Source organism: Phoxinus phoxinus (genome assembly GCF_949152265.1).
Source record: "Phoxinus phoxinus genome assembly, chromosome: 2".
Taxonomy (NCBI): Eukaryota; Metazoa; Chordata; class Actinopteri; order Cypriniformes; family Leuciscidae; genus Phoxinus; species Phoxinus phoxinus.
In genome coordinates this window covers 17288036-17314997 of record NC_136877.1, presented here as the reverse complement: position 1 = coordinate 17314997, position 26962 = coordinate 17288036, and the positions used below count along the sequence as shown (strand labels likewise).

Genomic DNA, 26962 nt, shown 5'->3' with positions numbered 1-26962 from the left:
ATAACACATTATAGACTTTTATAATTCATTGTTAGGCTGCATGATTTAGATCAGCCGGAACCGGGAACACCTTTTTGAACTTACCTGCTTAATAGGCACATCTGATTATGAGGGGTTTTTCACTTACAGCCCTCATTAACAATTACATGTCACTTATAAATGATTATATACCAAATTAATAGTAGTTATTATGATTGATGTGGTTTTGAATTAGTAAAATGTACTTTAAATATATATGATCAGATTTTCGCTTAACAATTATGCACGCACTGTAACCTGTGAATAACATTTCAGTTGAGTCGCAAGGGTAATTCAGTAAAATATATCATTGACCAAGAGAAGTGACAATGGCTTTGAAAGGTCCTGTTAACTGCTCAGATGTTATTACAGTACCCTCTCTGAAGTTCTGCTGAAATGACATTATATCAGATTAGGGGTGCAGGGCGAGATGACCAAAACCTTATATCACGATATGAGCCTTCTTTTTTTTTTTGCGGCAAAAATATGTGTCACGATAAAGGGGGAGACTCGGGAGCATTTTAACACAGGGTCAGTTGTAACACTGTTAGTTTGACAAGTCATAAAATAGGTGGCTAACACTTCATGGTAACACTTTATTTTAAAGTGTCTTTGTTACAGATGTTACATATAGTTACTGTAGTAATAACTATAAATTATGCATAATTGCATGCAACTAACCCTAAACCAACCCATTTTCCTAACCCTATAGTAAGTACATGTAGTTAATTAATATTACTCAGTACTTAAATGTATAATTTAACTGTAACAAGGACACTTTAAAATAAAGTGTAACACACTTTATTTTAAGGTGACGTAGTTATACGTTACTACATGTACTTACTATAGTAATAACAGTAAATTATGCATAATTACAAGTAACTAACCCTAAACGCAACTCTATAGTAAGTACATGTAGATAATTAATATTACTCAGTGCGTATTTTAGTAAGCACAATGTAACTCTCTCTCTATTCCTTATACAACATTTCTAGTCATAGGGCTGGGGTCTATCCCAGTTTCTTAGGCCAAAGACAGGGGAAAACACCCTGGACAGATGGCCAATCCATCACAGGGCTCTCACACACACAATCACACAGGCAATTTTGACTGTCCAATTCACCTGCATGTGTCTGGAGTACACGGAGGAAACGCATGCTGACACAGGGAGAACATGCAAACTTCAGACAGAAAGGACTTCTGGCTCAGCCGGGGCTCAAACTGGGGACATTCTTGCAACACTAACCACTAAGCCACAGTGCTGCCCACAATGTAACTATGTCACCTTAAAATAAAGTGGAACCAAGAGTAGCATGCATTCACCATCACCTTTTTTAACTTACAGGATACGTGGCATGTGACTGTGAGGAACATTGTAGATTTTATGACCAGGAAACTGGTTTTCAGGAAAGAAAGTAAAAAAAAAATATCAAGATTATTTTTCGCCTAGCAATCTGAATTGCAAAACCAGAAATTACTGTTTCTCTAGTTTAATTTGATGCTTTAAATTCTTGCCAACATCAAATCCACATGTTAAAACAGTTAGATAAGTGATGGCTGCTTGGGGTGGGGATAGTTGTAACAGTTAATAAAAAAATGTTACAACCAACCAAGTACAGTGAGTCCAGTTATCCAAGAACATCCCCTGTTGAGGCAAAGACATGCACGTTTTTTTATTTTTTTATTTTGTTATGTGCTAAATGTGTTTTCATCGTAGTTTATGAGCATATTTTCTAATCCGAAAAAAAAATATATATATACACCTTATTTGAGCACATATGTTTTGTGGGCAAATTATTTGAGTAAAAACGTATCTGTCCTTTTCTATCCAGTGTTTGTTTTTTATATATATATGATATCTCAAAATTCACATAAAAATAGGTGGATGGCAACATAGCAATACAGCACACAAACACTCACACAAACACAGAAGAATAAATTATTTTTGTGCTAAATTAAAATTTCCTGAAAGTAAAACAGTTTAATGTTTTTGTCACTTTAAATTGTTCACTTCATTCAAAATGATTATTCATTTTTTATATTTGACATCAACTCACATAATCTATGATTGTGTAGTACTGTACATGTCCAAGTGATTATTTAAAGTTAAGTTACTGATTAAGCTACTTCTTAGGTTTACTTCAGTTACTGATGCTCCATCCCCAACCTCCCTCTAGTTAGTTTTGCTTTAAATATGAATATCACAAAAAATAATACTAGCCTAACTAACATAAGTTAAAAAAATACTTATTGAAGACAAGTGAACAGTCAGTTATAAAATAAGAACAAAGAAACTAATTACAAGCAAAAGGACAAAAAAAAATCAAATAGAACAAAGACACAAATGAAATAGACCAACTTGAAAAACTTAAAACACAAGAAATAAGATATACTACATACAATGTATAATGCTGGGTACACACCAAAAGACAATCGTGCTGATTTTGGGCCGATTTCCCCCCTTCCAACAATCCTAGCTATGTCCCGATTATCTTGATGGTTCTACATATTATTTTATCAGATTTTCACACTTTGTGAAGTGTGTTAAGAGTGTCCGAACCTGCTCGGAAGAATGTCGGAGCCGCCCCGATCGCAAAACGTAAATATTCTTGAGTATTTACGATCAGAAATCCTGATGTGTGGGGGGAACCCCGAGGACAAACGTGCGCTTGCTCTGGAGATTATCACATGAAACGTCTCTGGTTACTCACGTAAACGTAGTTCCCTGAGAGAAGGGAACGAGACATAACATATGGGGAAATCCATTTTCCTCGAATTCTGAAGCCTGATTTGAATAACTCTGTTGCTTGCAAATAGCCAATGGCGCCCACGCCCTCACCTGATTGGCTGACAGCCTCCAACATAGGTGACGTCGGGCGCCAAAAACCTCAAAATCTTTAGACTGAACGAGTGCTATTGAGGCTGAAAGGCTTTTCACACGGCAGTTTACGTAATGTCTCGTTCCCTCCTCTCAGGGAACTACGGTTACGTGAATAACCAGAGGCGTCCCCTTATCGAGTCGGCCCCTTGACATTTACGCATGGGGAACATATAAAACCCCCGCCGTGTGGAAATTTGGCCGGCCCAGCTCGATTGAGCCCCCGTAGAGCACAAGCACTAAGCACTCAGACTATAGAGCACTAGCTCTAAGCCGGGTACCGTACCTGATTGAAACACCCAGATGTACTCTGGCACAGAGCCAACTCGGCGTCAACATCATCAGTATCTCCCCGAACCCAGTTAACCCTCTGGGGTCGGCAAACGTGCGGGCGCGTTTTGCCCGTTTTTTTTTTTACATAGCAGCAAAATAGACCTAAAATACTCCGTCAGTTTTGGTCATACAGCCTTAAGAAATATGAAAAAAATAAGCTGTTAAATGTCTACTTTTTTATGTGTCCACTTACAATCGAAATAAAACATTGTGCTTTTGTAAAATAAAGAAAGTAAACACTGAGCTGGTGTGAAATGGGGGGGAAATGCAACAAACATGTTGGTGCTTTGAGAATACTCCCGGCTTATGAACGCGGGCATAATAAAAGGAGCCACATAATAGTTAAAGGGATAGTTCACTTTAAAATTAAAATTCTGTCATCATTTACTCACCCTCAAGTTGTTTCAAACCTGTATTAATTTATTTCTTCTGCTGAACAACTTGAGGGTGAGTAAATTATGACAGAATTGTAATTTTAAAGTGAACTATCCCTTTAATGTGAATATTATCAACCGCAGCTATTACTGCAGTAACTTGTGCTGTCTATACGACCTGGTTGAAACCATGGTAGAAACACGTGCCAACCGGGGCGGGTCCTCAGGAAACTTATTCACCCAATGGCTGCTCAGCTCTCTCCTCCTGCACTGACAGAACATGTGGTGCGAACGAGGGAATATCCAGGTTATAAAATCTTGCTAACGCGTTGTGAGATGACCAGCCCGCTGCGAGACAAATGTCCTGAATAGACATGCCTTTTGCCCAAGCCCATGATGACGCTAAACTCCTAGTGGAGCGTACCCCTATCGGGCAATCTGTTCCTTGGGAAGCATAAGCTAGTTGCACAGCTTCCACAATCCAATGTGATAGCCTCTGCTTCTACAGCACGCTGCCTTTCTTGGCGCCCGCATAGCAGACGAAAAGCAACTCTGAAGCTCGAAACTGGCTAGTCCTGTTCACATAATCACGTAGCGCGCGCACGGGGCACAAAGTGTGCTTCTGTGACACTGAATTGGTGTCTAGTTCAGTCGGACAAAACACTTGAATTGTAATCACCTGGACTCTGAACGGCGTTGAGAGCACCTTCGGTGTGTAGCCGCGTCTGGGTATGATTCTGACCATGCAATCATTCGGTCCGAACTGCATATACTCACTGTTCAATGACAGGGCATGCAAGTCTCCCACTCGTTTCCCGAGAGCACTTTAAGGTCTCTAGATTCAGCTGGCTCGAAAGGTGGGTCGGACAGCGCACTGAGCACTAATGATAGGTCCCAAACTGCCATCTGGCGAAGGTGGGGAGGATTTAGCCACCTCGCCCCATGGAGAAAGCTCGTTATCAGGGGTGCTTCCCCACCGAATGGCCATCTAGCAAGTCACGAGAGGCGGCGATAGCAGCCACGTATACTTTTGGTGTAGACGGGGATCTGCCAGCATCCAGACGTTCCTGCAGGAAGGTCAGAATAGTGGAAATATCACAACCCTCTGGGTTTTCCTTTCTACCAATGCACCAGTTAGGAAATACTTTCCATTTCAGAGTGTATAAGCGCCTCGTCGAAAGGGCTCTATCCTCTGCTATCGTTTGCAGTACTCACTGTGATACTCCGCATTGATCTGCCACACTTGCAGGTCCCACAGCTCCGGGCTGGGGTGCCATATGGTGCCCCTCGCCTGGGATAAAAGGTCCCTTCTCAGCGGGACTCGCCACGGGGTGAGCTGCGACATGTTCACCAGTTCCGGGAACCATGGCTGGTTGGGCCACTTGGGCGCTACCAGAATCAACGTACATCTCTCTTCCCTGATATTTTGCAGCACTAGCGGCATTATTTTGACCTCAACAGTCCCCTCCCAGAGGAGCCGTTGTCAGCGAGAAGTACAGCGGGCAGTGGGCGTTCTCCGCCTCGCCAAAGCAGAGAGGTCGATCTCCGCCTCGCCAAAGAGACTCCAAATCATATTTATAGTTTGCGGGTGAAGTCTCCACTCTCCGTGGACAATGCCATCCCTGGACAGCATGTCTGCGCCGCAATTCAAAATGCCCGGTACGTGTACTGCTTGGATCTAAAGAAGTGCCCGATCAGTCCACAAGAACAGTTGCCTCGCTAAGCCCTGCAGGGAACGCGAGCGCAACCCTCCCTGGTGATTGATGTACCCCACCACCGCCGTGTTGTCCGTTCTGATGAGTACATGATGGTCTCTCACGAACGGGAGGAAGCTCTGCAGAGCCAGGCAAACCGCTTCCATCTCCAAGCAGTTTACTCCTCGCATAGAGCTCCCCAGCCTGATAGTGATGAGAGATTTTGTTGTTTGATTAACATTAATGACAAACTTCAGCAGGAATATTAGGCTACTGTCACTAAGAAATTATCTAATATACTGATACACATTCATTTTCTTTCTCAACTGTTTACGTTCACTTAAGACATAAACAACTGTTTACTAGAAGGCTCACAAAGACAGGCTTTTGACAGATAAGTGTGGGTATTTGACCATTCAAGCCCAATAAGGCACCAAAAAGAACTAAATTCAATACAAGCTGTATGAGCAGCTTTTTTTATGTGTGCACGTTTCAGGTGTTTGCGCTCTTAAACCATTTCTCAGACAGAGCATGCACATACTGAAATCAGTTCTCTTTTGCTGCTTAATGTGCTTTAGTGGTTTAAAATCACCTGTTTTTAAACTGCATAGCTTAAAACCACATTCAACGTTTTTGTGACAGCGCAGCATGGCAATGTCACGTGAGCATACAATAATTTGTCCAGATGAGATGCAAGAGTGATCATAAGACAAAATATTTATATAAGATCACTCACAAAGGCTTAAAGTTTTTAATGTTGTTTAAATATGTCTGTGTGGTGTTTTTAAGACAACCATGTGCAAATTCATGTCAGCTCCATTGCTGAGTATTTTCTCCTTAATACTGCAGTGAACCAAAGACAGTCTCAAAAACATGGTTTTAAACTGCCCTTGTTCTTGACATCACAAATATGTTGCAACCAATCCCATCAACATGCGGGCGGGCTTTAGCATATCATGATAACCTAAGCTGCGAAGCAGGGGAGTCTCAAGTGAAGCCAGGTTATCCCCATATTTTTCTTTTGATATGAAAAATCGTGTACATTTAGCAATAAAGCGGGGGAATTATGTATATTATGCATATTACAATGTTATAATGAACTATATGCCTTTCCCCACTGACATTCTAAGATGGCATTTAGAATTTTTAGAAGACAAGAGATGGTGAACGGGAACATGGTTTGTGTAACCGTAGCAACACTTTATAAGCCGTTTGATAATGAAGTCAAGCAAAAATGTGTCCCGCATTATAGAGAATGATACATAAAATGCATTACCATTCTGATACTTTGACTTGCAGACGACCCTGTATAAATAACTCATCCACTTCTTCTGAATCAGTTTCTGGTTCACATATGGCTGAATTAACCCATAGTTTCCACTTGCCATTGTGTAGCATTTACTACAGTAAAGTTGGCTGAGTGGATCAGGTAGTCCGAGCTCATGTGATGGAGTGGAGGCGGGGCTAATTTGCATATTTATGAATCTGTGTACTAATTGAAGCAAGGGTGTAGTTACATTCAAGCTATTTTAAGCCATGAATAAAACATTTTCACAGGGATTTTTTTTAAATATGTCATTTTGGTGATCAAAGATAAGTATTAAGGGATAAAATATTTTTTTACACGTTTTTTACATCCTTTACACACATACAGTACTTTGGCCATCTTTTAAATTATCTTACTGTGACAGTAGTATGATGACGGTGTTCTTGTATCTTGAACATTATTAAATGAAATTGCACCCCAGAAATAAAACTAGAAGCCAAATCCATTTGCCATTTATGCTGTATTTTACAACTCATTTGTTTCTTTCCTCATTCTTGTAGTTATCCTGCTGTGTGTGACTTTCTACAACACAACAACTTATTATCTGTCATCCGAGCCCATGAAGCACAGGATGCTGGGTAAGTCTGGCACAAAAGCATGCATCTTAGGTTGTTTTTTAGTAGCATCTAGTTAGGTTTGAGAGACTGGAGAGTTGCAAACATTGCATTTTAAAATGTTATTTTATAAGATGTGGTTAATTATAGTCCCCTGAATGAGTTTATGCTCTGCTGTGATAATTGAATGAACATATTGACTATACTAAAAAGATGGACTTGTTGGTGTGATTCTCACAACACAACACGGCATTCAAGCTGAGATTGATGCATATTGCCCACAGAATAATTTTTAAGTTGCCATCCAGCTATAACAAAGCATGTTTGTGTTTTTACCTGATGTAAATCTTATGAATAGACCTTAAAGCACAGTATTATGGGACCAGCCTAGCTTTTCCAGCTGAGAATGGGCCTGTTTGCTTTGGTCTTGCTGTCCAATTTTGTTAAGTCAGAGTGTTAGAGCTTTCAGCATGTTCATTGATTATGGTGGAGTCGTTGTTTGACTAGGCTGTATTCTGCCAGTCTCTTGGTCCCTGATTATAGCAGCAGGGTGGTGAAAATTAGAGCAACACCAATAGAAGTTACATGCTGATTAGTAGACACTAGATTCAGAGCTACTTACAATGCACTAATTGCAGGGAGAGTCCCTCTAGTGCAGCTCTGGCCCAAGATCTCTTGCTTTAACAGTACAGTGGAAGCAGAAGGTCTGAGATCAGAGATCCAGACTCAGCGTTCATTGAACGGAAGTCGCATTAGCAATCCTGCACAGATAATTCTTAATTATTATGCTACAAGCAAACTGAGACTAGAGCTCATACAAATGAAAAGAGACAGCAAAGCAATGCCGGACCTGACAAATGAAGTCTAGATTTTGACTGTGACATTTTTTGATGGAGAAAATGCTTATTGCTGGGTGATTATAGTCTCATGACTAATTGATAGCCAGAAGTTAGGCCCACTTCACAGCCTTTTCTGGCTAAAATAAACAGACACTCTGATAGGAAGAGACTGATATGTAAGTTTTCTGTTTGTTTTTATATTTTGAACGTCTAACGATACGATCTATCAATGCCACGCGTAAAATATTGATATGAGGTACCTTTATTTTGACACTCTCCACATCCTCACATAACATCCGTCTCAGCATTTCCGCCAAAACGCGCATTTTCGCTTACTCGCCGTACTGTCTGCCGGTGTGTCTTTGTAACGTTAATCTCCTCAGCTGAAATAGACGCCTAGAGTGTTTTATTATATATCATAGCAATTCATTGATTTTGTTTAACTCTGAAACACAAACTGTGGAGTTATCTGCTTTTGCCAAAAAAAAACTGTTGGGGTTAACTGCTTTTGCTAAAATAAAATAAAAACATTAATTTAATTAAATTTTCTAAGTAATCTGAATTTTTGGGGGGGTTATTATTACTTAATCAAAACCCAGCTGCAGTTTGATTAACTATCCGTTTTTGCAAATTAACTCTTCTGTTATAAATGTCCCAAATGGGAGAGGGTGTGCAATTTTCAAAGAGTTTAATTATACATTCATGTTATATATTTTGGTTATGCATTTGTGAGTAAATAAAACTGCAACTGGTTGTATAAACTTGGCACATAATATCTAAATGTCAATAAATAAATAAATAAATCGATACAGCCCTGAATCGTAATCGTATCGCAGAAATTTTTGAGGTTTCGGCAAATATCGTATCGCTGGCTGAGATAATCTATGTCATATTAAATCGTGATGAACTGTCCAATTTACACCCCTAATATATAATTTTATTTATTCCTGTGATGGCAAAGCTGAAATTGCAGGGCCCATTACTCCAGCCTTTAGTGTCACATGACCCTTTAGAAATCATTCTAATATGCTTATACATACTGTGATATATTTTTAAGGATTCTTTGTTGAATGTCACTTTTTTGTTTTTTATCAATTTAAAAATGACTGACCATAAACGTTTGAATGGTATTGTGAGACAATGAATAGGCACCTGATAAGCAATGGTCACATTAAGAAGTTAAAAGTAAGTACACAACTGTCTAAACAAAAAGTACACTGAAGAAAATGTGTTTGAATTTGTGATCAAAATATGTCTGTCCAAAAATGATAAAATCCCAATTATAATGACTCTGAAAAAACAAACCATTATTTAGCTGCTCTTGCGCATATCCTGTTTACTTGCTGTTAGGTGCCTTTTTTTTAGGTGCTTATTAAAGCAGCTGATAAACGTAAATAAAAATAATAATATAGCCAAGCTGCAATTGTCAAGGTCCAAGCACCAATGACACCAATAAAATCGAAATGTATCTTATGATGTGTTTGATTAAACGGGTAACAGCAACACAGGTGTCAAAAGCTGCGACTGACTGGATAAACTAGCATGTCAAGATGTTACAGGACAATTTCATATAATTTGAAGTTATCATCTGCAGCTGAGGCATTTATCTTGAGGGCTTTTTTATTTTTTTATAATATGTATTGTTTATATACCTGTAGTGTATAAGTGTATAACCATTTTTATTTGTGTGAACTGCTGTGCTTAAACTCTAATGTGAAAAGTATTGTTGAACTTAAACTAAAACCAAGTAAACAATTTAATAATTAAATCATGTAATATTTTTTGTTTAAATTATAATGTGGTATATTTCTGGAATGTAGAAATACACAGAATAAACTGTCAAATTACTTATGTCAGTATTGAATAATTATTTGACTGCATGTGCATCCGAGCTGGTGTATTATAGTTTATAGGAGAAATGTGATGTCTGCATGATAACTAATGCTTGCATTTTAATACACAAGTGTTTGTTTTATTATGCATACCACAACAGTAAATAAGTGTGTCTTCATAACAATTTTATTATATATATTGTCTTCAAAAAGACAAATAAAACTGTCTCTTCATTTTAAATAGACAGCTGAATATTTAATCATGTCTGACAATTTGACAAATATGTTTTATTTGGGTAAATAAAAGTTAAAACTGCAGTACAGAACATTTGCCTGTTTTTTTCTGTTTGAAACATGAAATTGCAAGTTACTTGCAGATGTTTTTTTGTTATTTTTACTTGGGGTGTGTTTCGGACTGCTTCTCTGCGTGAATGAATCTGATCACCACATCAGTGCGGATCTGTCATATCGACATGACAATAAGTACTTTGTTTTCTTCTGACCAAATGAAAGCATAAATGTTTAAAAAATCAGCTCAGTTACTGTAAATCAGTTCACACATTGCAAATTAGCTGCCTATTGAGACACTGAAATGTCTTACCTGTTCATGGGGGGAAAAGCCGCCTCTGCGTTACTCTTCTTCAATCCCTTCAGATCTCTGAGTTGCTACTACCTCTTAAAATCCCTGGCGATATTTATTCTCATTTTAGCACAGGCTCTGTCGCTTTCCCTTTTTGACTGCAGGCTCTTGGCCGAGGTTTCTTGGTTTTGAAAATAGGTGATTCCTCAGATGTCAACGATGATTGCTGTTTTGACCTTTCTAGATTAAAATAAGCCATCTCGATGACAAGTTTAACCCCTTAGGATAGGCTAAGTGCCCGATCACTTAGTTTCTTTCCTGATGACAGTGTAAAAAACGTAACATAAAAAAAACATAATTTTTGGGTCATTCAGTTAAGAATAAGACATCATTCAAACCTGTACTTTTATTTGTGCACACTCACAATAACAAAATGTTGTGCTTTTGTAAAATAAAATAAAAAAACAGAGTGCACTTTCTGTCGTCTCGGTGTCCGATAAACTTCTTTCTGGAGTGTGTCATAAAAATGAACTGAAACCCAGTGTATACGTGCCTTACAGACATGACAAGCTTTGAATGTATACTTTTAAATGAACCAATTTAAAACAAAAACAAATATTATCTTTTTATGTATTCCGCATGAAACCACTTAGAGGTACAATACCATCTTTTTCAAGCAACTGTGTCTTCAGCACGCCATATAGTATTCTTCTTTCTGTTTACGGACCTGACTTAACCACTCAAAGACAGATGACCTTAAAATGACATTACCTGCAAAATCATGAAAAAAATATGAATCATTTTTATAAGCTTACCATTGCCAAACTGGTGAGGTAAGAAATCGTTATTTGTTTCTAGCCCTTATGGTTCAAAGTTATTATGACCAAAAAAGCACATCACCATGTTATAGCACCACCAAGTGTCAGACAGGTGTGTGTATATTATGCACCTGAGTAGTGGTGCACAATTGGGATCATCCTGCCAAGTTTGGGGTCTATACAATTTACGGTATTTGATGCCCTTACACCTTAGGTGCGTGGACCTAATGAAGAAATGTAATCATTGTCTTGATGTTTATTCTGAGGACAGTGATTGTGATGATATTTTTTTCTTTTTTGCCCACAGTTATCGCATGTACAGAAAGAGTCAAACTACAGGCTTCCCCTCTCTCATCACTATCTTCTCAGCTCCCAACTACTTAGATGTCTACAATAACAAAGGTATTGTGCACACATATCTCTGAATGGTGCATGTGTGAGTAGACAGCAGGTCAGATGTCCAGATGTGGCCTGCAGTGTCTCTGATGAGCTACAAGATGGACAGACCCAAGTTAGTCAGTGTGATGGTTGTGGCCAGACTTTGGAAAAGGACAGAGGCAGCAAAGTGTTGCAAAACAAGATTTTAGGGGGTTATTTTCAAGACAAAATGTGTTGCAGATACAAGCCAACCAAAAAATAAACCGAAACATAAAGGAAAAAAAGAAACTTCAAACAAAATTATATAATAAAGAGTTGTCTCTGCTTCTGCCCATTATACAGTCTAAAATCAAAATGTACACACATAAATAAACATCTTAAATATTACTTTTAACTAGGGCTGTCAATAGATAGGCTGAAAAATTGCGATTAATCGCAACTGTGTCACAGAATATGACAGAGCTTTTTTTAAATGAAACACACCTGGTTTTCTTTACATTAGTGCTGTTTTGGACAGATTGTTACTGGATTATTGGACTGAAAACTTTCCTGGAGTTTAGCTGCTTAAAATGATCTGGTCGCAACAGAGAAGTGAAATCAGGTTAAAGGGACAGAATAGAAATTTCCGCCTACCAGGGTAACAGGTGCATTGTTGACGCTGCGATAAACTCCTGACTGCGTGCCATACATTTTGTTAATGATGCAATTTCACGTGCTTCAGTCATTTATTTGCATTAAATGCTTTAATGCATTAAGGATTTTGAATTAATCGCATGCTTTAACGTGTTAACATTGACAGCCCTTTTAACACATCTCATCAAATCTACAGTATATAAGGGTAAGTTTACACAACAGTTACTCCAGTCTTCAATGTCACACGATCTTTTAGAAATCATTATTATTATTGTCAATGTTGAAAACATTTGCTGCTTATTATTTTTGTGGAAACCGGGATAGTTTTTTCACGATTCTTTGATGAATATGAAGTTCAAAAGAACAGCTTTTTTTTTTTTTTTTTAACAGTATATACATTTTATTTATCGAACCCTATTTTTCTTTTTAGATACATTATGTATCATGGGTTGAAAACCCCAATTCGTTCAACCATTCTTCATTTTTATAGCAAAGATATGTGCATTTCAGTGTTATCGCTGTGTTTTTGGTCTGCTATTCCCTCAATTTCCTCTCTGAAGGCCAGTTGGACCAGCAAAACTTAATTATTCCTTCAAGCCTGAATTAAGTAGATGAGTGTGGAGGAGGGGTGAAGATCGAACCTTTTTATACATCAAATGAAGTCTGGACACGAGCGCGTGAGGAGATTGATGGCCAATCGACTGGCGCTGTAACTCGAGCCTGGTGGGGGGAAGCCCGGGATATCCATCACTCCAAAGGGTTGCCAGATTGAGCACCAGCCGTCCATCATATACTGACCATGACCACCACAGCCCTGACTGTGCAAATAGTCAATCAAGCAACCCCTGACATGGCATAAAAAAAAATGATGCGGCAAGAACAACACACAAATGACAGTCAGCTCTTCACTGGCTCTTTTCTAGCGTTGTTGAACACGTAACCGTTGTTTGGGTCTCGTAATGGAGAATATAGAAGAAACAGCAGGGTGATGGACACTGTCTCTACTGGCCCGCTGAGCTTTTTCTGAGTATTAATTTAAATGCAGAGGGTTCCTTCATCTGTTGATGGTACAGTCCTGACAAATCCAAATAAGAAATTTTGCAGATTATTTCCTTTGATAATTTTTGTTAAAATTACCAGATATAGGATATTGAAGAAAGCTGTAGGGGAACATGATCCGAATTTCATGGTTCTGTATTTCATGATTTTGATTTCATTACTATTTATTTTTCATTTTTGATTTTCATTACCATTTATCATTGCATAGGTCATGTTACCATGACAACGTAGCAGGTCATGGATCAATGGTAAAGCTTGTGTGGGCTTGGAAGGCTTTGGCACAGCAGGGTCGGTTGTGACTGGTGTGCAGGAATGAAGGGAGGGATAAAGTGAAGATGCCAGATGAAAAAGAGGAGAACTCTCATCCTCATTCTGTTTGTTGCTCTCAAGTGGGAGTTCCTCACACCAGTGATTTCCCCTATAGGGACAGATTTCAGCAACCCTGTTTTTTATGAAGCTATGCAGTAATCTAACTGATTATTTAAAGTCATGTTGATCTTATACAGGTATGTAAGAAATTTGAAGTGGAGCCTAAATGTATTCTTCATTTTCCTTGAAATGTCATCATGTATTACATGCTATACTTAATCTGAAACACTTTTTTAAAATAGTCTTTCTACATGTAGTTGTATTTACTGAGTTGCTAAACAGAATATGTATCATTAAAAAAAATCACGCAGCTGGACAATGTAAGTGAATTCCAAAAAACACTGGGTGGTGATTAAAATGGTGGATAAATAAAGTTGGTTTGTGATTTAAAATGTAGAGAGACATCTAGTGGTAGTGGACTGCATATATAAAATCCTTTAATGTGACTTTTTTCCCTTTTCCTCTTCCCTTCTAGTTTATTCCATGGAAACATTTAAAATGTTAAAGTTTGTGTTGTTTGGAGGGAAGTTAGGTGTTTCTCTCACTCTGTCAGGCACAACATCTGCAGTTTCTCTGGGTGGACTTTAAAGGGATAGTTCACTTTAAAATTTAAATTCTGTCATCATTTACTCACCCTCAAGTTGTTTCAAACCTGTATTAATTTATTTCTTCTGCTGAACACAAAGAAAGATATTTTGAAGAATGTCGGTAACCAAACAGTAGTCTGTACCCATTGACTTCCATAGTAGGAAAAAAAAATACTATGGAAGTCAATGGGTACAGACTACTGTTTGGTTACTGACATTCTTCAAAATATCTTTCTTTGTGTTCAGCAGAAGAAATAAATTAATACAGGTTTGAAACAACTTGAGGGTGAGTAAATGATGACAGAATTTTTATTTTAAAGTGAACTATCCCTTTAAGGTCAGCTTTTCAGAGGCATTTTATGGTGTGGACCATCACCTAATTATAGACTGAGGAAAGATATAATTTGATGTAATTAATAGCAATGTTGCATTATCTGATGATAATAATACATATCCCGCTAAGATGTATGGGCAGTGGGCACATTTAACGCATGTTTATGTTCAGCATACTGTATCTTCAGGTCTTTTATGTCTGGTATTTGACATGTGATTGACACCTGCTAGCCACACCATGTTTGAAGACCTGCTATTCTCAAACACCACTAGGATGATGGGACAGGAAAGTCCCCCTCTGTGAGTTGTAATGTGTGGTGTCAACTTTCGACAGATCTAGGGCATGCGCACATTGGTCGCCACATCGACAGGATTGATCACGTGGAGTTAGCCATCTCCAGGTTCTTATTAAAAATACATTACATAGGAGCTAAAAGTAAAATTAATATTCTGGTTTGTCAAATGATATGTGGAGATATGTATAGTCTTTCCCCTTAAAAAAATACTGTGGCTGTACCTTGAAGCATTGATGATAATAGCTTGTGCTTGATGGTAATGTTTTCGTTATTTTAAGAGATTCAAATTCCTTTGTTTTGGTAGTTCTAGGAAAATCATTCAACCTCAAAATATGTTTTGAAGATGGAGTTCCACATCCATTATAGTTTTTTACCCTGAGGGAGGGAGGGAGGAACACAGTGTTGAGATCTGATGTAGCGTTTGGCAGAATCCAGCTGTATCATTTACACCACTTTCCCATTCTCTCTCTTTATGCTTTCTCTTCTTTTTGTACCTCTCTTCCTTATACAGCTGCTGTGCTGAAATATGAGAATAATGTCATGAACATTCGACAGTTTAACTGTTCTCCTCATCCTTACTGGCTGCCTAACTTCATGGATGTCTTCACTTGGTCTTTGCCCTTCGTTGGGGAGAAAGGTAAACCATTTGCCTTCAACAGATTTTATGTGGCATAAAATCCTCAATAAGTGCAGCGAACAAACTCTCTAGTTTTCTTGTTTCCGTAGTGACTGAGATGCTGGTAAATGTCTTGAGCATCTGCTCCAATGATGAGCTGACCACTGATGAAGAGATAGATGGTAAGAAATTCAGGCATACGCAAAGCAAGCACATGCATCATCCTGTTTCTATTCAACATTACAAGAAGTTTGAAAGTAAAGTGCATGGTTGGGTTCACAAGGGGGTGCCTTCCATCTATTCCTTTTAAATAAATCTGGAATATTAATGGACCTTTTGCCCTTATTTAGATGCTGCTGGTCTTACAACTCAAAGGGACCTGATTTTATTTTATGATCTCCATGTTGGAGAGAAGTATTTACTTTCATTTACTTTTGGGGGGAAAGTGTCTGCTAAATGACAAAAATAGCTTAGCTGATGTTTAAATCCTGTGCAAAGCATTTTAACAAAATGTTAGATATTAATAGACTCACTTATACACATCAGCATGAAATGCACCATATGGAGCACCTTTCTGTTCCTAACAGCTTTTATGTCAAATTTTAAAGGTGCAGTATGTAATATTGACAGCTAGTGGTTGAAATGGATACTCCAAATTCATAATTTTGGAGAGAGTTGTTTTCACCGCACCCTCCTCAGATTCAGTGCACACTCCGGTTGTCGGATTGAGAAGACACAACTAGAACGAGCACACTTGACAATGGAATGCGACAAGCCTTACACTGTACGTTGATCAGCTAATGTATATATGTTTCTTATTGACAAGGCTTTTTAGGTCACATAGAATCTGCGATCCTGACCCAATTTGTTTGCTGGCTATCATGGGCACAATACGCTGTGTCACCAACTCACTGCCAACCCAGGATGTCTAAATGCTATTGAGTAAATTGGCAGTGGGCGGAATCACACAGACAAAAAAAAACAGACATTCAAAAAAGGAAGCTTTTTTTTTTTTGCATATTTGTTTTTTCCAGAGAAACAAGTATTTGAACGTTTAGCATGTTTCTCAGCAAACATTACATACAAAAAATTACATACAGTACCATAAAGGTATAACCAAAATAAGATTCAATAGGACAGATGTTAAAATAGGAACAGAATATGATAATATTTAGTATGTAATAAACACATAGTGGGTTTTTATGTCTGAGATACTGTTTTTTTTTTTTTTACTTTATTCATAATTGATTTTTTTTTCAATACATAATTTTGTCATCACCATAATTACAAAGTGAAAATTTTGTTTGAAAATGTATTAATTTCAGAATATATTTTGCTTTATTGACAGCAGAGCGTGTGCAAGCAAGAACATCTGAGTTAGAAATTTTAGTGCAGAATTTTAAATATTTCTTATTAATTTTCTTATCATAACATTACTTTGTTTGCATTTTTTTTATTACAAATTAAAAAGATTATTCAGATTTTTAGCGTGGTCTCAGACTTTTGAATGAAATAATCAAAGAGCAAAGACTTGTATTATTACATTAAATATAATATTTAGCTTTTTTTCTTTTTCTACCACACAGCCATGGTAAGAAAATATATAAACATAAACTGTCAGATGACAAATAAACGATTGACCAGAAATCTTTAAGGAGTTCAAGCTTTGGTAGAGCACAAACTTATAAACACTAACATCTCATCATGCTCTGATGCTACACTATCACTCTTTCTGACAGTTTTTTTTTATATATATATATAAATATCCATTTAATAATCTTTATTTAGTTCCTCTTTTGTCTTTTCTTTTTCACACTCATTTTGTCCATCTCTTTTCCTCTCAAATATTATTTCTGTTGCTTCATCTAATGAATCTCTTTCTCTTTTTTCAGAGTTCTTTAAAGCATTTATTCTCTTTTATTTCTTTTCATATATATTATTTTATTTCTTTGATGGATGCGCTTTTTTGCCACTTTTCTCTCTCTTTCTCTCCCTGTCATTCCTCAGCCATTCATTGATCATTCTTCTGTTATTTTTCTGTTTCTTCTGGGGGTGTGTCTTGAGAAGGACAGCTAATATATGGGCCCAAGAAAGGTACAACCTCCCACAATCCAATGCGGTGTCATGCCTCTTGTTTGTACCTTTTTTTAGTTGGTTGCTTAAGCTAACACCAAAAATTCACTAATGAACTTTCATATAATATCCATAGGTACTAATTATTATGTTTCACGCACCCTAATCACCATGAACTGGATGAGTAGTTGACGTTGTTTTTCAAACTATTAAACGGCATTGCTAGTTGCGTGTGAATTCCTTGCACTGTTTGAAAAGACAAGAATTTCATTTACTAAGTGGGGTGAGTATGCAATTAGGCAGACCACTAACATTTTTCTGAAATTAGAACACACCAATGTGAGTATAAGAGTATGTGAACCTTATAAATTGTTTTGCAGTTCTCAGAACCTCATCAGTGCCTTCATCTTTTATATTCTATCTCTCATACCACATCATTGTCATCATTCCCTACAATGTTTTGCCATTCTCCATGTTTTTCACCTCTAAAAATACAGTGATCCCAAAATGTATTTAAACTAGTGATTACATACATACATACAAAATTACATACTTTAAAAAAACAACTACTCAGGTGGTTGCTTGAATGACTGGTAAACTAGTGTTAAACAAGCCCTGGATAACTAGCATGGTTGACCATGGTTCTTAGGAGTCCTTTACATAAGTTCTTATCTACAAAAAAGCTGGACAGAGCTTAACAGTATGTAACAGAATGCTAGGCTCTAGAGAATGGAACTATGTTTAACTCGACACAATAAAGTTGACATTTGTAATAACACAGCATGTCTTTCTGATCATTACGTGACCGAAACTATCTAAGAATCTAAAGTGAATTGACCTCACTAATCAATAGTCCTTTTTTGAATGATGTAACTCCTAATTTGGACACAGAAGCCACACTTAAAAGTTAAATAGTTTAAACAGTGACTACATTTTAGGGCCGCTGTATTACCAAAGCTTAAACAAATATAACATTCAATCAAACACTCAAAAATCTCTGTGCTGCAACCGGTTTGTACACAAGACACTCCCTTGTATTGTTATTTTCTCATCACACTGTTGTCTATAATCTTACCTTGACGAACTAGGTAGAACTCTCAATTGAACGTTAAAACCAACAAGGTTCTTCTCTTTAGCATCTAGGATGGCACTGTGATTAACCTAACCATATTCATGACTGTAAGGATCGATAGCAGGCTAATAGAATGCTTAGCATGCATTTCAGGCCTGAGATGTGGGCCACTGTGAGGATCTCTATTGATCTGCCCTTAGTGTGCTGAAACAGCACGTTCTGCCAACCACAGAGTTTCCCCTGTAGTCAACAGTCTGGGTAATTATACTCCAAAGGAAGTGTTCACCCAATGTATTCATTTGTCTTTCTGGACATTAAAGGGAGGATGTAATTATGGCTTGTGAACGTTTGAAATTGTGAGGTTTGGAGATTAAGTGGCTGGTTGTGTTTTAATGAAGTGACTCTTCAAGCATGTTTGTTTGTTTTTGTATACTGTTATGTAACACTGTGTGTGTGTGTGTGTGTGTGTGTGTGTGTGTGTGTGTGTGTGTGTGTGTGTGTGTGTGTGTGTGTGTGTGTGTGTGTGTGTGTGTGTGTGTGTGTGCTTGTGTGTGTGTGTGTGTGTGTCACACAGGCGCCACAGCTTCTGCGCGCAAGGAGGTAATCCGAAACAAGATACGTGCCATTGGAAAGATGGCTCGAGTTTTCTCAGTTCTTCGGTAAGATGACTTTGTGTACATGTGCAAAATTAAATTAGACACAAGTGCGCACATCCTGCAGACTAAAAGCTCAGTAAGGGTGCTCAATCACAAAACAAAAAACAGTAACAAAATGGGAAAAGGTTGGCACACCAAAGCTCCATAAATAAATAAATAAAATCATTGCATGTTCTCAACAAAAGTGTCGTTTTGAGCCATATTAAGAAAATATCTTATTTAGTTTGACAACACATGTGCTACAAATACTCACAATGCAACCAAATACAGAAACGCTCTGCAAATACTCACAACGAACATACAATCAGGATGTTAAAATAAACAAAAATCTCAGCTTTCGGGTCTTCTACAACACCACTGACGAGTAGACATTGAACAATAAGCATGTCCCAGCCAGGTTCGTCACACCCCTTGAAACATTCCCATTGTGGTCTGTGCTATTTGCAGTGCGTTTCTGTATATGGTTGTAGTGATTTATGGTCTTAAATATTAATATTTAGTATCAATATTAATATTGAGTTTTGGGTCACACGTCACCTAAGGTGAGTGTGAGAGTGTCCATCCTCTATTATGGGGCACCAGCAAAGGAATTTCACCTTTAAGAACCCAAAGAACAATCATGGAAGATTGTTGACTGAATTAAAGTTATATAAATTGGAGGAAGTTCGTCATCTGACCAATCTGAAGGATTTGTGGGATATTGTTAACTTGTAGAGCCTCTTACCTTATCACACGGGATAAAAAAAGGATAGACAAGAGTAACTAACAACTACTGAATGGATAAAGTGCAAAAATATTGATAAATGCAAGTCACGGAGTTGGATGTTACTATGGCAGTTACAAGTTATCTTATGGAAAGATAAACTGTAGTTCCTCTGGAAGTAATAAGGTAAACCTTATTCTGAATTCAAGAAATAAATCAAGAGATTATTTGTTATGAATTTATAGCAGCTATGCAAAATCGAATGCAAATTAGATAATCATATGTGACAATATACACCCATGTCAAGGTCTCTGGAAAGAGGTTTGGTGAAGTGATATTTAAGTTCTGCCTGGTGACATGATCAGTCCGAGCATCAATGTCTTCCACTTGCTGAGCTGAGCCATGTTGCAGTGGGAAGAAAGGAGTTGGACTCAGTTTCACAGCCTTAAATACAAAGTACTTGTGAACGTTGAAATCCTGGAGCACAGATTAGATCCTTATTCTGGAACACGCAGATGAAGGAGCCATGAAGTTGAAGGTTCTAATGTCTGTGCAGATGATCCTTATAATCTGGAACACGCAGATAAAGGATCACTGAGGAGAAGATTCTGAAGTTGGTGCAGAAGATCTTGAAAATGGGGGTGCTAAGCTTGTGGCACAAGCTTCACAACTCCATAGAGTTGCACTTAGAGCTTAGCACATCTTAGAAATGGAACCTTGAACCAGAACCACTCTTTGTATCAGAGAGAACCTTTTTAATCTCTCATGAGAACGAGGGATTTGCAAATTGGCAGCTTTCTGATTCAGCGTTTGATTGGCTGAAGCTGTCACAGTGGCACCCGTATGGCCCCTCTCTGGCATGAGGTTAATTTGCATATAGCTTAAAGTTCATGTTTGGTACAATTTATTTAATGTTTTTTCAATAAATAATTCACTTTCCAAACCAATTCCAGGTTAACCTAGACATTGTGCTGAAAACATAAAGACCAAACATCATTGGGTAATATTGAACTTTTACCCATGCATTCATGTATTCCTTAATAGGTATTTTTTTATAGTTTGCATGTACACAAACCGCACACAAACGGCACTCATTAAAGGTGCCATGTGTAATTGTCTGGCAAAAAAAAATCAAGTCATACTCCACATTCCATACCAGATGGGGGCAGTATACCTCACATATCAAAATATGTGATGTAGGATATGGTATTTTATAAATCACACACTATAAATATGATAAAGAAGCAGAAACAGATAGTTGCCGTAAAGTAAGATATTTTAATAAGTTGAAGAAACAATAATGATTTGTGACACACACACACACTCGATTTGCGCATCGCTATCATGTGTGTATTACAGGTAACGTTATTACATTGCTTCCTGATATCACGTGCACAAACACAAATAACCTATATTTATATATATATATATACTACAGGGCCGTTGAATGCTTGTATCTGATAACCGTGAAGCTCTTGTAATTATTACTTTACCCAACCTCTCCATGTCGAGTGATGCAGTAAACAGCAGACAGCGCACGTGAACCGATCATCTCTACTATAGTAAAAAAACACGAACACTGTTGAAAGATACAGTAGGCTACAAATGACCTGTTCGCGCCACAAATTGTTCTCAGTCCTTAGCAACCAAGTCATTGAATGTGAAACAGCGGCTGCTGTCGTCAGCGAGCAGCACTCTTCAGACAACGAGGGCGCGCGCGCCGCACTGATACCTCCGTTTCAGTTTCTCGAGCCCGCGCAGTGCGGCGGTCAGAACACGAGACCATTCTGCCCCTAGATATCCGTGCGAAAGCATGTGAAGCGATCCCGGGCGTGTCAGAATGGGTGCTGAACGTTGTAAAACAGGGCTATGCGCTGCAGTTCGCTCGCCGTCCCCCGCGCTTTCGAGCCCGGACCGTGACGAGCGGTCCTTTTCTTATCTGATCTGATTTGTGCTTGATCAGAGCGCGGTGGTTGTAGGGGTCTCTTGCCAAAGGCTTCAGCCATCCTTCCGCTCTCTTCCCTGAATTGAAATGAAGTAGTGGGCTGTACTTTCCTACTGTCTATGGTACTTTCCACACGATTGACATCAGGTTCAAGTACGCCCACAAGCCGTGCGAGTTATTCGTGTATTGCAGGTTGGCTGGTGGTTATGTTGCCCGCATACCGCCTCCCATGGCCGAAACTGGTATTACGACACCTGTCGGGCCGTGGCTAGTAATGCTAATGCTAATTAAGGTTGATATCTCTGCAGCACTATAACTTGAAATTTTTTTAATGACATCATTGCCCTTATTTCTTCTCATTCTTTTGATGCGTGTAGCTCATTTTTTGGATATTTTTACCTCAATTTTTACACATGGCACCTTTAAAGGGATAGTTCACCCAAAAATGAAGTAGGAAATAGTAGGAAAAAAAGAGAGGCTACTATGGAAGTCAATGGGGTCCACCAACTATCTGGTCACCAACATTCTTCAAAATATCTTCTTTTGTGTTCAACAGAAGAAAGAAACTCATACAGGTTTGAAACAACTTGAGGGTGAGTAAATGATGACAGAATTTTCATTTTTGGGTGAACTATCCCTTTAAGTAGCCTATATACAGTTCTTTAAAAAGATATGGAGAAGATTTGCTTCATTTTTCAAGTCACATGGCAAAACCGGTTTGGTGAGTCTGTGGTCATTCACACCTTGGTCTCAGGGCTAAGGGACTGGGGTGAACAATGTGCAAATGCTGATGGGATAAGTCTTTGATCAATGGCATGCAAATGTGATCATTCTTCCCTTCCACAAATGGTACCTGGCAATTGTCTTTGCAGGCTTATCTCCTAGCTAGCCTACCTAGTTCCTTTTTTGTGGAACTTCTTTTGGAGGTGTGAGTTTTAGAGTCCTTTCCTTTTCATCGTGACAGATGAAAGGGAACTCACGTTATGATGAGGGGAGCCTGCCCTCGTGTTTGCCTGCTGATCACTACATGGTTGCGTTGTGAGTATTTTCAGCACATGTATTGTTAAACCGATGAAGATCGGTTTAGTTTTAATTTGTTTAGTTTTCTTCAGTTGCAGCATGTTGAGCTCTCTCGACCATACATATGGCTTTTCAACAGACAATGAAATTATTAGGCCATTATATACATCAGAGTACATCACATGATAGACCACATGGCATTAGAAAATAATATATGTGGTTGTACCAGAGACGGTTTCTTCATTAGGGCGACGCACCAACAGAGTGTGAAAGGGATGGATTTTTTCAATCACATTCGCATTCAACCACAGAGTTACGCTAACCGTCACTGTTCTGCCTCTGGGTGTAGTGCAGCGTCAAGTCACTTTTTGTGGAGTACACAACCCCTTTTTTGGCGATTTCACCCAATAATTTCCTCAGTGCATAACTTACATTTTACAGACATATTCTCCATCTGTAAATGTTAGAAAGTCAAGCAAATATTTATATTTTGCAGTCGAGCCTTCTGCAAGCTAAACCTTGTTCAGACGGAGCACAATGGAATAGGTGCGCAATAATTCTGACTAAAATATACATTAACACTAAAATATAAATATGTTTTGCTAAAATATTTGTTGTTGGTGGTGAACAACTGTTCTATATGTAGAATACCTACATTCTATACCTACATTTTTCCTTTAACCCTTTACTGGTAATAAATGCTATCTGGGTTACATATATATACCGGTATGTGTGTATATTCCCCCCCCCCTATTTATATATAATAATATAATATTTCGGGTTCTGACCTGTGTGCAAAATTTCAAGAGTTTTCGAGCATGTTAAGGCCCTCAAAAGTGCCAGAGATTTTGCACACAGCAGAGAAAGGGTTAAACTAAACTAGCCCCCCTCCTCTCACACACACACACACACACAGAGACGCAGAGGGAAAATGCTCCAGAAAGTACACATTCAAACCAAAATATCTGACTTCCTGTTGGTCGGAGCTAATGAGTGTAAATTAGAAAGTTGTCCGGATCGAAGAGAAGAATATACGTACCGAGTTTGGTTACTGTAGGTAAAACTAATACCCCATTTTTGACTAAAGGTGGCGCTACTGAGCCCCTTACCACGCCCGTTTCTGAAACTTCGCACAAGTGTACTAGGCAATAAATGTGATATGCATGTTGAGTTTCATGCAATTTGAAGCATGTTAAGAGCCTCAAATGCATCCAAAAAGAATATAAAAGTTTAAAGCGTTGCCATGGCGACAGTATTAAAGATATCAATAATCCTTTCACAGGTCTACATCTGTCGTGTGTTTACATTATACAGATGAAGTTTGAAGCAAATCGGGTAAAAATAAGAGGGTGAATTCAAAGCATTTTGAAAGTGACACACTTCCTGCTACCAGTTGGTGGCGCTATAACTTTGACTCACAATAGTCACATCCATGTGATCGCCCTCTTACACCAAACACACTGCTGAAGTTTCATCAAGATCAATTAATGTATGCAGAAGTTATAACACACTTCCTGTTTCCAATATTCGCCACAAATTTGTTTCCTCGCCACGGCCAAACCGTTCGAGATATCAAAAATCCCCTCGCAATTTATCATCCTCAATGTCTTGAGTTCATGCACACCGAGTTTCGTGGTCATCGGATGAATTCTCTAGAAGAAGTGTTTCAAATGCCAGAACATGCGTTTCCATACAGCCCATAATAGCCGACTTCCTGTTGGGCTGGCGTAAAACTTAGAGCACGAAAGTTGTTCGGCCCGATGAGATCTAAATGTGTACCGAGTTTCATATTATTACATGCAAGCGTGTTTGATATACGGACAAGTGTTTGAATCCCATTCCAGGGGGAGCTGTCGAGCCCCCCTGCCACACCCGGGTACCAGCTTCAGCCTGGCCCTGATGGCCGCGGGTTCTGACCTGTGTGCAAAATTTCAAGAGTTTTCGATTACGTTAAGGGCCCCAAAAGTGCCCGAGATTTTGCACACAGCAGAGAAAGGGTTAAACTAAACTAGCCCCCCTCCTCACACACACACACACACACATACACAGATCCCCCCCTCCCCTCCCCACCCCACACAGACAGACACACACACACAGAATGGCAGAGAGACAGAGAGAGACACAATTCACATTCAAACCACAATATCTGACTTTCTATTGGTCGGAGCTAATGACTGTAAATTAGAAAGTTGTTCGGCTTGATAAGATCAATATACACGCTGAGTTTTGTAACTGTAGGTAAAACTATAACTAAGTTATAACACACTTTATGCATCCTTTTTTAATCATAAATTCGTTTCCTCGCCACGGCCAAACCGTTCGAGATATCAAAAATCCGTCCGCAATTTAGCATCCTCCATGTCTTGACTTCATGCACACCGAGTTTCGTGGTCATCGGATGAATTCTCTGGGAGAAGTGTTTCAAATGCCAGAACATGCGTTTCCATACAGCCCATAATAGCCGACTTCCTGTTGGACTGGCGTAAAACTTAGAGCACGAAAGTTGTTCGGCCCGATGAGATCTATATGTGTACCGAGTTTCATATTATTACATGCAAGCGTGTTTGATATATGGACATGTTTTTGAATCCCATTCCAGGGGGCGCTGCCGAGCCCCCCTGCCACGCCCGGGAACCAGCTTCAGGCCGGCCCTGATGGCCGCAGGTTCTGACCTGTGTACAAAGTTTCAAGAGTTTTCGAGCATGTTAAGGGCCCCAAAAGTGCCCGAGAAGTCCCACACAGCAGAGAAAGGGTTAAAATAAAGCCCCCCTCCTCTCTCACACACACAGACACTGAGAGAGACTGGCAAAATTCCCATCAAATCACATTCAAACCAAAATATCTGACTTCCTGTTGGTCGGAGCTAATGACTGTAAATTAGAAAGTTGTCCGGCTCGTGGAGATAAATATAGATACCGATTTTTGTTACTGTAGGTAAAACTAATACCCCATTTTTGACTAAAGGTGGCGCTACTGAGCCCCTTAACACGCCCGTTTCTGAAACTTTGCACAAGTGTACTAGGCAATAAATGTAAAGTGTCTGTCGAGTTTCATGCAATTTCAAGTATGCTAAGAGTCTCAAAAACTTTAAAAAAGAATATTAAAGTTTGATGCGTTGCCATGGCAACAGTATTTAAGATATAAATAATCCTTTCACAGGTCTACATCTGCCGTGTGTTTACATTATACAGATGAAGTTTGAAGCAAATCGGGTAAAAATAAGAGGGTGATTTCAAAGCATTTTGAAAGTGACACACTTCCTGCTGCCAGTTGGTGGCGCTATAACTTTAACTCACAATAGTCACATCAATGTGATCGGCCTCTTACAGCGAACACACTGCTGAAGTTTCATCAAGATCAGTTAATGTATGAGGATGTTATAACACACTTCCTGTTTCCAATATTCGCCATAAATTCGTTTCCTCGCCACGGCCAAACCGTTCGAGATATCAAAAATCCCCTCGCAATTTATCATCCTCCATGTCTTGACTTCATGCACACTGAGTTTCGTGGTCATCCGATGAATTCTCTAGGACAAGTGTTTCAAATGCCAGAACATGCGTTTCCATACAACCCATAATAACCGACTTCCTGTTGGACTGGCGTAAAACTTAGAGCACGAAAGTTGTTCGGCCCGATGAGATCTATACGTGTACCGAGTTTCATATTATTACATGCAAGCGTGTTTGAGATATGGACATGTTTTTGAATCCCATTCCAGGGGGCGCTGGCGAGCCCCCCTGCCACGCCCGGGTCCCAGCTTCAGTCAGGCCCTAATGGCCGCGGGTTCTGACATTTGTGCAAAGTTTCAAGAGGTTTTGAGCACGTTAAGGCCCCCAAAAGTGCCCAAAAGGTAGAAAATAATAAATATAGCTGCAAGCAGCGATTACGGGCCCAAGCCGGTGGCACCGCCACCCTGGTGCCTTTAGTTACACTAAAGGCACCGGGCTGGCGCTGCCACCGGCTTGGGCCCTC

General features: G+C 38.9%; 1 protein-coding gene across 8 annotated transcripts in view; it reads left to right on the top strand.

The window, feature by feature from the left end:
• The window catches only part of LOC306993670 (protein phosphatase 3 catalytic subunit alpha), a 165447-nt gene that overhangs the window by 119074 nt on the left and 19411 nt on the right, over positions 1-26962 (top strand). For 2 of the 8 annotated variants that reach the window (XM_079603644.1, XM_079603640.1), the window contains exons 7-12: positions 7125-7202; positions 11555-11649; positions 15414-15539; positions 15629-15700; positions 17586-17612; positions 19247-19322. In XM_079603644.1, coding sequence (XP_079459770.1) covers positions 7125-7202; positions 11555-11649; positions 15414-15539; positions 15629-15700; positions 17586-17612; positions 19247-19322 — 474 coding nt within the window. Of the gene's footprint in view, positions 1-7124; positions 7203-11554; positions 11650-15413; positions 15540-15628; positions 15701-17585; positions 17613-19237; positions 19323-26962 lie in introns of all 8 variants that reach the window. The other 6 variants (XM_079603642.1, XM_079603639.1, XM_079603645.1 and 3 more) reach the window with 3 other exon arrangements.